A 12,074-nucleotide genomic window follows, 5' to 3' on the forward strand; every position below is an offset into this window, starting at 1 on the left:
ATAATATGGTCTCCCTTGGGAGCCTAAACATTGGCTTAAAGAGATATCTTTCACAAGCTCATAAATCTTAATTTAGAGATTCATTTGTAGTTTTTTTGGATGATAGATTCATTTGTAGTTAGATCCAAGGCTTTTTCCATATTTTTTTCCCCTTGAAACAGGTCTCAAATTTTCATATGTCCATTTTTAAAAGGGGATGCTACCGAAATTTCTATAGAATTCTAAATTTTTTTTATAAATTTTTAAAGAATTATAAACATTTTAAAATTAAAATAATTATTTTTTTAATTTTTTATATAATTTTATTATATTTATAAGGGTATTCTCGTAATTTTTGATGTATTTTATGTGTACTATCAACCTTAAGGGTATTTTGGTCATTTTATCTTAATACAGCAGATTCTAGAAACTGTATCAAACAGTAATTATCAGATTCTTGTCAACAGCACAGCACTTTTACAAAGCTCTATCAAATAAGCTTTTCAGTGCTTCAGCTTCTGACAACAGATTATGACAGCAGATTCTGACAGCAGAAACTGACAGCAGATTCAGGCAGCTGAATCAAACGGGGCCTAAATTTTTTATTTGGGATTCTCTATTGTCATTTTTTATCAAATTGAATCTTTATTCAAATAAGGACTTTGTCGGGGGCACACGAAAAAGTGCAATAAATACGCATAGAAAATTGAATTTTATATATTTAAAAAAAAGCATATTAGTGTATTTATTGCACTTTATGTGTGTGCTCAGGACACCGGTAACGAAACCCATTCAATAATTACCGAACTTTGCTCCTATGGGCTACGTGGCAATAAAGGAGGGTCACTCCGCGTTAAAGTCGGGCTCGTTGAAGACTTGAGGCGTAGCTTAAGGGACGACATCCTCCTCAGGCTGAAAGCACATTTTTCTAGTAATATTGACTTTAGATACCGTACGACGAGATAGTATTATAGGCTAAAGCGTTGTTTCGCAATGCGTATAGATGCCGACACGTCATACTAGTGGGGATATTTACTGTATTTCTAAATACAAAATTTGATGTCACTTTCTGTTAGTGTCGTTATAATATTTTGGACCCACACGATGATTTTTTTATTGGATTTGATGATATTTTAGACGGAGATTTAGTTATTTATTTGATCAATTTCTGTGCTAAAATTTAATAGTCCCATATCTTACGATAGATGATGATTGCAAGTTAGGTTCAAATGAGTTTGCCACAAGGATGGACATCAAAGTTTTTATCTTTAAGAGAACAGCAAAGCTGAGCACTCTTGATCTGGAAGCTTCACATGTTTCGCGTGTTTTCTTGTCAAGAGACACATATACACTTTGAAATTGGATTTTGTACTTTTTAAAAAATAATAGAAATTTACGCAAGAGACCTCAAATTTGTATTGGAGTTCAAACAAGAAAATCTTACTTTATCAAGTTTGTTACCCTGCAAGCTGAAGAAGGGAGATCCACTTCACAAAATACAAATTTATGATGTTAATTTGTTACTTAACATACATTGAGTGAATTATAATCGCATCAATATATGGCATTCAAAAACATGATCTGATTTCACTGGGGTTATAAAGAACAAAATTCTAAGAACATAGGAAAAATCAAAAAATCAAAAAACAAATATTTGTTTCCACCGTTAAGCTATAATTTTAAATTTGAGAGTTTGGTAACTATCCATTTTTAACACCCACGATCAAGTTTAAAAAGGGTTTTTTTTTTCTTTGAATATGAGTTTTTCCATGAAACCTAGAAGGATGGATTTTTGGATTGCTAATTTGATTATCCATGTGGGCCCAACGACTCTTAGTGAGGTTTGAAATCATACTAAGTTAGACATGGTAGCATGATTCATAAAGTAAGGTTTGTTCAAGTAATGAATTTGATAATGTAAGAGAGTTTTTGTAATAAAATTGCAATAAATAGGTTTGTCTGGTAAATGTCTCTTAAAAAAATTATTTTCCAATTTCCAAAGTGTATTTATTGCACTTTAACTGTGTCCTTAAGGCACACGTTAACAAAACTAAAACAATTAATTTGATTTTTGTTGACGTGTGCCCTTAAGGTGCATTAAATACATCTCTGGAATTGATAAAGAGTCAAGATCCCATAAGGTGCCCCGTTTCTATAGATAGGAATGGTATCTACGTGGCACAATTTGATTAGGAAATAAACACATTAAATTGTGTGAACAACTTAACTATGAATTTGAGGTGTTTTAAATACTAACTAAAGCATGTCATGTAGACACTTATCCTATTTTATAATGAATCCCAAGTCTTTGATTAAAGGATTTTATTCATGTGTACCCTTAGGACACATGTAAAAGTGTAATAAATACACCTTGGAAATAAGTTTTTGAGGGTATTTTGATAAAAACATATCTTTAAAGGGATTTTGGATACAAAATCCAATTTTCAAACTATATTTGTTGCATTTTAACGTGTGCCCTTATGACACATGTTAAAAAGTCTCAAATAAAATCTTTTGAAGGCAGTTTTGGTAGAAAATTTATAATTTATATACCTTCTGGCAAAATAGGAGATGGTCAATCTTACTAGGTCGAGCTTGTTAAATTCATCAAGTTGGAATTAAATTGGATTTCAAGTCTAATCCGATCTACTTGTGAGCTCAACTCCCTTTATATCTTTTGTATAGTGATTTCACGGGGATTACAACTTTAATCACTTCTTCGTCTATCGATCAAATTTGATTGAAATGCAATTTGCACAAAAAGTGATTGGAATAAGAACTCTTCCCCTTAAAATCTGCTCGAACCTATGCCACCCAATCGTCTTGACAATTTCACTTTCAAGTTACATAAACCTACAACTCATATAGGGTGTTTGAGCTCTGGCTACCTTGGCAATATGGATTGCGAATGCCATCCTATCGTGCTTGATTTTGACATTTCATGTTGGGTTCCTTGAAATGACTCCCACTCCAAAAGACGAAAAAAAAAAGTTAGTTTTTATTCCACATGTGTTTTCTTTTTGGGTCAACTCTCATTACTCCAAGTTTATCGAACTCTAAGCGTATCTTACTTGCCAAGGAGCCATCTTAGGAATACTTAAAAACTAAAAAATGCTAAATTGGCTTTCTGCAATGCTGTGTTGATGTGACAGTGTGTATAGAATCATATACATTTCATCGAGATACAAGTCAAAATCTATGATTTTATACTCATTGCCACGTCATTGCAGTGTCAAACATAGCATTGTAGGAAGTTAGTGTAGAACGCCTGGAAAAAAAAAAAATACTCCCTATGATTTGCAAGTAGAGTTTAGTTATGGTTTATACACACTTTCATGTCAAGATGTGCGATATGAGGTATACTCTTGAGGTTACTTCTTGCAAGTAATCTTTGTAACCCAACAAAAGTAAGTAATTTTTGAAGGTTAGGGTGCAAAGGGCTACTTGTATTCGTAATGTTATGAGATAATGTTGGTGTGGTAATATTGATCTAGCCAAACCACTCAGCCCAAAGTTGGAACTAATGTTTTCTTCACATTTCAAACGGTGCTCTATTTGTGGTAACAATTAAATCAATGGCCTACATACAATTTATTAAACAAATCAAGGAGGATCCAAAGTATCAATTATTGAGAACTATGGCTACACAAGCATTTTTTTTATAGGGCTTGTTGTCATAAAATAATGCTTAACTAGGTATTAGTCATCTATCATATTTTAATCTTCTTATTTATTTATTTATTTCATAATTATTTTACGAAAATATTACATGATTGAAGACAATGGATTGAAGATGAAGTTGAGTAAGTTAAAACAATTTAACATTTATTTATATGTAATTATAATACATAAAAGTCCCTTCACCCATCAATTGGGAGTGGCTACGCTCGTTGGGTTGAAGCCACACAACCTTACATATTTCTGCATAAAGTACATTCGGCCCTCTATTGGGGTAGGGATGTACAGTTTACTTGGAACCTAGAACCCGGACAAAAAATCGGACGGAAGTCATTTGGGTTAATATTGAATCGAAATTGATAAATATCGATTCAAGTCTGGGTTTGTCCCTCCAAGACTAGACCGAACCCATTTCAAAAACGCCGAACCTAAACCTTAAAAATATGAGAACCAAAACTCAAACTGAGAATCGATTTATTATATCATGTCTATTTTTATTAATTTTAACACAAAGTAGCACTTGACGAGTTGGTAAGATGTTGTGTCATGGTCACATCCAAGGTTTGACTCCCATAAATCTCAGTTTATTTTTAAAAAAATTCAATATAAACCTTTGAAGTTCGGTTCTACCCAAACCTGGACCGAACCTAAACCTTAAAAATACACGAAAATTTTGGTTCCATTTTGAACTTTGATATTTAAACCCATAATGAGCCCGAACCCGAGATTTTTGGGTTGATCTTGGTTTTAACCATACCCAGATTGAATCTGAAAATTTGGTTTGGTTCAATTCGGGTTTACCCGAATGTACATCCATATTGGGGCTATGCTTGTTAGGTTGAAGTCTAACAACATGACACATATCCTTTTGTACTATATTACATTAAAGTACCAGTACCCTATAATTGGGAGCCCAAGTTTGGTGGCCGAATTCGAGGAATCTGATGCATGTCTCTACTAATTATTATACCACATAAAAGTACCCCTCTTTTTGTAGCAAATATGCCCATTTAAGACATTATGGAGCCTACACTTGGTTTTTTCCCTATCAATCAACTAATGGGATGGAATAAAGATTCTCCTTTGTACCTTAGCTTATAAAAAACGCACTTGTTTTGCCAACAGAAAATGCTTAAGTAACATTCAAATTGATATTGTTTCAGACATTGCTGACATGGATGTGTCTACAGGATCATAGATGCTTTTCAACAATGCATAGGTGAGAAGTATCTATGGTTCTGTACACACTAATGTCCCATAATGTTAATTTCAATGTTACTCTAGCATGACTCTTTGCCCACACATGTTTATAACGATTCACGACTGAACCGAATTTTTTAAACTCTATTAGTAGACATCGAGTCGAGCCAATTCAATGGTTTATGAGTTGAATACTGCAAATCAATAAAATGGCGTTAATAATGTAATGTCAATTTTAATATTTTAAAATATATTCATTTGATATTTTTAGAACAAATATTAGATACACCATAGATTGTTATTATTTTGTAAAATTTTGATTGGGTAAGCTAGATTTGGATGAATTAAGTTTGTTTCCAAATCAACTTATTATAATCTAATTAAGTTGACCAAATATTAAACACATGTCTAAAGCATAATGTCATTTTTAATATTTTAAAATATATTCATTTGATATTTTTAGAACAAATATTAGATACACCAATAGATTGTTATTTTTTTTTATTTAAAATTTTTGATTAGGTAAGCTAGACTTGGATGAATTAAGTTTGTTTCCAAGTCAACTTATTAAAACCTAATTAAGTTTACCAAATATTAAACACACGTTTCAAAGCATAATTTAAAACTTGTAGAGTCAACTCAGCCAAGTGTGCTAAACTCGATCAGATTTTGAGGTGAGTCAGCCCTCAAAACTGGATGAAAGCAACTCCTCAAGTTATCATGAAAAATCGGACTCAGCTCGAACATGCACTGGGCCAGGTTAGAAACTCCACTGATAAATCTTTTTTGAAGAATAAAAGATAAATATTTTTATTCATTTTAAAATATTAAAAGCTTTTTATTTTTTACTTTTATTTTTGAAAATATTTAAAAATTTAATACATTTTTATTGGACTAGTCTAAGTCGACGAGACCATTGAGATGGTTTTTGAGTTTTAAAACTATGTTTGAAAGTACAACCATGGCCAACAAAATTAAGGGGGTAATTGGTTTAAACAAATAAAGATTTGTCACCCCAATTTTTTTCTATAGAGTTTGAATCAAGTCATCTTCATGGAATTGGCTTCTTGGAGTTCAAATCAAGTCATCCATGGAATAAAGCTGCTTTAAAAACTAGGCACTTTCAGGTATTGAAGTGATTATGTGTTTGGTTTTTAAGTACTCCATTGTCCAATCACTCTTCCTCTCTATTAATAATATAAAAGGACACCCTAGCTTTCTCATATGCTATATATCTAACTGTATATGCCCACACGCCTGCATGTGTGTGTCTTTCGTTCGTGAATGCAAAATGGCAAGTAACATAGTTGGAATTGCGTGTGCCATGCTAGTGATGTGTTGTGCCATGCCAAGCTTGGCTTTGGTTTACACTGTGGGAGATGAAAAAGGCTGGACGACAAACATTGATTATAGCATTTGGACTAAAGGGAAGAACTTCATCGTGGGTGACACCCTTGGTTAGTTCTCATATGTTATTGTTTCTAGATGTAAGTATATTTATGTGTGCGTGCTTGTGCGAGAGAGGGTGAATTGAAGGTGAAACCCTGGGTCAAATCACTGGACACAATAAATATATGAAATAAAAAAGCACAACAAGATTTATGGTGGTTTGGTATGTATGCATATATATGTTCATTGTAGAGACGTAAACGATTCACTGTTTGGAGAAAGAAAACTACAGTTTCTTTTTCTCCCAATGTCTCTCTTGAGACATTTTATGGAAGCTAAAATATGAAAAGTGCCTCAGACATTTGTAATAAAATTTTGATCTCATCTTGCCTTGATTCAAGTTCTTTGAACGTTAGGGATGTATTTGCAAAAACACTCCAATGCTCAAATCGCTCAAATTGTAGTAGAAATGTTAGGTTGAGAAGTTGATTCCCCTTTCTAGATTTATTATTATTATTACTTTTTTATATATTTGTCGGACCATCATCATCCATGGCCATTAATATTTGGTTATATTTCCCTATACTATTTGATCCATAATGACCAAGAGTACATCACTTCCAACTACCAGAGTCGGGAGTTGGACTTGACCTATAAATCCTTGGCCAGGCCCCTCAACTTCGTGTCCTGTATCTCGATGTGACACGTCTCCATAATTGATTTAAATCTCTATGTGACACATATCTGCATAGTTGACTTGTCTCATACGTCGTTTCCATAATTGATTTCACTCTCTTGTACTACTTAAATCATCAAGTTCCATTTTACGCTAAATACATATTTTTGATCATCAATTACTAATTGGATTCCACACATCTATAACAACAGAGATTGAAAGATGGTCCATAAATTTAAATGCTCCACTTCATTCATATTTCAACCATTTCCGAAACTTTTTTCTTGTAGTATAAGCATGTTTTGTAAATAGGTACCCGATTAATTGTATGTTGATGTAAGGTATAATAGGGTGGAATTTATCTCCTACATGATTATTAATTCTTAATTTTTGGTCTTGGACAGTATTTAACTACATTGGAGGACATACAGTTGACGAGGTGAGTGCAAGTGACTACACCAATTGCGGTGTGAGCAACATTGGAAGCTCAAATAGTAGCGGTACAACAACGATTCCTCTCAACATTTCTGGAACCTATTACTTCATTTGTAGAGCAGTCGGCCATTGCAATAGTGGGATGAAGCTAACGGTCACTGTAGGAGAAATTTCAACACCATCACCATTGGCATCCCCTCCTTCTATCGACACTAACCCTACCCCCACCCCCGTGCCATCTTCCCCACCCCCCACTTCAAGTCCCTCATCTTCAGTGATTGTTTCTCCATCAATTGGTATATTGTTAATTGTGTTAAGTTGGTTTAAGTTATTTCTCCCCAAAGATATATAGTGAAGGGTACATACCTTAGCCAGTGTGGAGGCAGTGCAGTTTCTTTCTAGAGTAGTAGTTATTAAGTTGAAGGTTTTTCTTTTGTAACTCTCTGTCATGTGCGATGGGTTGGTCATTAGTCTTCATTTGGGTTCTTAGGCTGTTGTAAATAAAGAACAATTGGAACCACCTTGTTACTTAAGTAATAGCATGGCTTTGAATGTGTATATATATGGTCCTGTTCGGCAGCCAACACTTTGTCTTATATGGCTTAGAAGTTTCGGAATGGTGAGGAAATCATCCTCACAAAAAATCAGTCCAATCTGAAACTTCCCACTCCATCAAAAGGGGTTTACAAATTAACAGTAAAAATCGATGGTCCACAATTCTTCAACTTGTAAACCACTTTTGATGGAGTTAGAATTTTCGGAATGGGCTGCCAAACGCTACCCATTAATATTTAAAATGTTAAAACGCTATATTCATCAAACTATAATCATTAATATCAATCTTCCAAATAAAAATAATAAAAAAAAAAGTTGGGAAAGTAAGGTTTCGAGTTAGAGTTCTTTAAACTTGTGTAAATAGTACTTCGGTTTGGGTCCAGCACCGTAAAAGACTTTTGAATTAATTAGGATACCTAGATTTTTAATCTTATTTATGAAAAATTGATTATAATAAGAGTTTACAAATTCGATTTTGGAGGAAGAGAGAAGAGGTATATGAGAAAAAACACTGGTGGTATTGTGTTTGGAACATGAAAGATCCATCGCGGTAAGCCCCCCGATTGATTATATAATACTTGAGTAACCCTTGCATTTGCAAATTGATAACATACCCTCTTTCTAATAGGCAAATGAAAAAAGATGTAAGACAGTGCTCAAACTATAAGAAAAAAACCCTTGAATTTTCTACCCAAAATTGGTCACCTTCGACTGTTTGGGTAAAATTCTAATCCCTATTCTTCAAGTTTAACATTTTATTTATGAAGCATTTTAGTGGCACCCACCATTTTGTCCTAGGACACCAATTTACTATGTACACTATCCCAAAATCTATAATTTTCTTCGCATCAACTTGTCATTTGAGTTACTTTGGACACCCACTTGTTAATTTTCATCAAGGTAACCAAGCCTTATTCGATTTTCTTCTTCTTCAACTCTCATTCCTCTTTTCTATATATAAAAATTGAATTGTAGATCGCTCTTCACACCTTCTTCTTCTTCTTCTTCTTCTAAAATTACCTTTCTCTTTTTCTTCCTTGCATCGAAAATTTCAATAAGGATTTCGTATGAGACTTTTACTAGATTTTGAAAGTAAATTCATTTTCTTCCAAGTATTGATTGGTCCGGTTGCTAGGAAATCCCAATAATCAAGATAAAAATAAATAAATAAATAAAAAATCAAGGGAAACCTTCATTTGAGTAGGTTAACGATAAAATTTTCAATAGAGATTCAGTAGGTTTCTATCAAATCAATTCAAGCAGATTCAATAGGATCCTACTGAGTCACATTAAAATGTTTCAGTAGCTATCGAACATAAAGTTTAAAAATAGGTGGGTGTGGAAAGTTATTTGTTAAGGTCAATTTAGTTATTTGGCCACCTTTTTATTTGGTTCTTTAAGATGGTGCAATGAGACAAAAACTAAGGGTGCCATGAGAACCATGGTTCAAGAACGAGTGAGAAATTCAATGTGAATTGAATCAAAACACATCTCGAGGTCAAGTGATTTGGGCAACTTTTTTAAAATCTTGAGGTCAAGTGGGTCTTTGAAGAACTTTAAATGATTGGTTTTGAGAAGAAAAATCCTAAAATTGAAGTTTTTTAGTTACAAGGTCAAACTTTGAAGACGATGGCATTCATGTCATTTTTCTGTAGCCTATAACAAAGACCGAAGTCAAGGTGAGTTTTAAACTCTCTTTTTATAGGAGAGCTGCTATTGGCACCCTCACCTTTACTTACCACATCCTCTCACTCCAATTAAAGATTAAAACAAACTCTTCTAAACGAATTTGTTTTTGCTCACAGATATACGGGATACACCAATCACATGGATCTGCGTGCCTTGGATGGCATCCCAAATTTACAAAACTACCCTTATATCCTTGAAGTGGCATGATGTGAAGAGTATGTGAGCACCATGAGAAAAAATTTTGTGACAAAAAATCACTCCTTTAAAACAATACAAACATTTGGCTCAAATTATAATGTCAACATTACAAAAATTATGACACTCATTCATTCAAACAATTTCAGTAATCTTTGTATAAAATTCTAAACCTGAAATTTTGAAATCTAACAAACAATCAAACCAAAAAAAAAAAAAAAAAAAACCAAAACAAAACAGAGCTACTTCTATTGGCAACCCAACTTTTATTTAATTTCAACCATTCCATTTCTTTTTTGTTTGATCTTATTTCCCTACCTTTAAGACTAACCCACTATAATTAGAATATAATTATTCTATTATAAATTAGAAATTTAGAAGTTCATCTCTAATATTAATAAACTATAATATAATTAAGTGCTATACCTAATAACTAATCTTTATAATAAATTATATTATTATTATTAATTTTTTATAATGGGGGGTATTCGGACTTATGTCCAACTAGGGGGGATTGGATGAGTCAGGACTAGAGCCAAGGCATATGGGTCCCAATCCCAAGTAGGTGCAACGCTATCGCATCTCACCCACTAGGTAAGTGAGGGAGTGTTCTCGCTTATACTGGGTATTGAACACACAACCTACAGACTCTCACCACGTATTGGATCCAAAATTGCGATTAAGCCACCCCCTCGGGGTCAATTATATTATTATTATTATATATAATAATATTGTATTGCATAATATATTAACTATTTAGAATTATATAAAGTAAAAATAAATGTTCAATATAGAAATAGAAATTCGTATGCTCAATATGACGAAATTTTGAGTATGGTACACTCTTCATTGTAATTCCCAAAATACATTTTTCCAGTGAATCCGTCACTTTTATAATTAATAGATTCTTTGATAAAATACCAACGATTTTTTCATATCAATCATCTTGTTGATAATTTATTAGCGAATTCGTTGATTATAAAAATTAGTGAAAAACCATATTTTGATAATTAAAATGAAAAATGTACTGGAACAAGAATTTTGTCATAAGTTGCTTTAGTTTTGGGAAATATCTCTTATTTTTAATTGGGTTGTAATAAGTAAAAGTTGGGGTATCAATAACAACTCTCCATATTTTGAGATCTACTATTGGCACACAAACTTTTACTAATAACACCCAAGAAAGAAAAAGGGTAAGAAACAAGTATTTTTTATTCGTTGAAACATCAAAAACCCCACGAAGTCGACCATTGAAGAGCTCTGTAGGAGTGGTGTCTCCTCTGTTGTTTTTAGGTATTTTCTCTCTCTCTCTCTCTCTCTCTCTCTTTCTCTCTCTCTCTCTCTCTTTCCGTTGTGAAGATCGTGAGAGGTCGTTGTGGGTGTGTGTGAAGGGGTATTCAAACCTTAGATGGAAATTAAAAAAATTATACAAATTTTCATAAGACTTGAGTTTTGGGATGGGTGAAGATTGATGGAACCTCATCATTATAAGATTTAAGTATCAATTTTTAGAGATTGATTTGATTTTCCACTTAAGGTTTGATTTTGAATAAGTACATTTGTAGAGGATTTTTTTACTAGAATTTTTGAAATCAAATTAACATGTCTGAATGAAATATAGTAATCCTTTTCATTTTATTTTGTTATTTAATTTTTTGAAAAATCTAAAATGTTTGGATGATTTAGAATCGATTTTTTCTGATCTTAGCAGGTCTATCTTTCTCATTCAAAGATGTAAGGCTAATGAGTTAACAAGTGCAATAATTAATTGTATTAAAGCTTGATTATTGTGTTGTATCAAATATATTTGATGAATTGTGTAGGAGAATAATGGATGCAAGAAATCTCTATTTATTTCATTAGATCTAAAAACATTTTGATTTTTTATTTTTAAACGATGATCACCTTCAAAGATGACCGAAGACTTGTTGATGATAGATATTTGCAAGGAATCATTGATACTTTTCATTTGTATGTATCTCGAGAAAAAACATCTAGGGTTCTTTGCCTACGTTAGTCAGTTTAGCATTTTCTATATATTATTAAATTATCAATGAAATTCTCTCCAAATTTGATGTGTTCGGTGTTCCCCCTACTTTCATCATCGCAGAAGCATGGGGTGTAATAAAGGAACTGGTGGTGTGGTAGTATTAGTCTTTTCAATAGATGGTGTGCACATTTCAATAGTGGTGTGGAATAGATAATTCAATTAATTTGTGTGCTACTAGTAAAAGGTGGCATGCCAATAGCAACTCTCTTTATTTTTTAGTTTTTATCG

General features: G+C 32.8%; 1 protein-coding gene across 2 annotated transcripts; it reads left to right on the forward strand.

Annotated features, from left to right (window-relative positions):
• Positions 1–5,772: 5,772 nt before the first annotated feature.
• On the forward strand, positions 5,773–7,897 carry LOC147403957 (mavicyanin-like). Of its 2 annotated transcripts, XM_086437694.1 has the most exons (3): positions 5,773–5,984; positions 6,189–6,314; positions 7,327–7,897. In XM_086437694.1, exons 2-3 carry the CDS (start codon positions 6,191–6,193, stop codon positions 7,707–7,709), a joined length of 507 nt encoding a protein of 168 aa, XP_086293820.1. In that variant the 5' UTR covers positions 5,773–5,984; positions 6,189–6,190; the 3' UTR covers positions 7,710–7,897. The 2 variants fall into 2 exon arrangements, with proteins under 2 accessions (XP_086293820.1, XP_086293819.1); XM_086437693.1 differs by lacking the exon at positions 5,773–5,984 and having other exon boundaries at positions 6,032–6,314.
• The last annotated feature ends 4,177 nt before the right edge of the window (positions 7,898–12,074 follow it).

Source organism: Akebia trifoliata, chromosome 4 (genome assembly GCF_017979445.1).
Source record: "Akebia trifoliata isolate Shusen 1 chromosome 4, ASM1797944v1, whole genome shotgun sequence".
NCBI classification, from domain to species: domain Eukaryota; kingdom Viridiplantae; phylum Streptophyta; class Magnoliopsida; order Ranunculales; family Lardizabalaceae; genus Akebia; species Akebia trifoliata.

Bases quoted from the DNA above. Each gene is read 5' to 3' on its own strand.
- LOC147403957 (XM_086437693.1), top strand. From the start codon at position 6,119: ATGTGTGTGTCTTTCGTTCGTGAATGCAAAATGGCAAGTAACATAGTT. The intron at 6,315-7,326 runs GTTAGTTCTCAT...GGTCTTGGACAG, and splicing joins CATCGTGGGTGACACCCTTG to TATTTAACTACATTGGAGGA.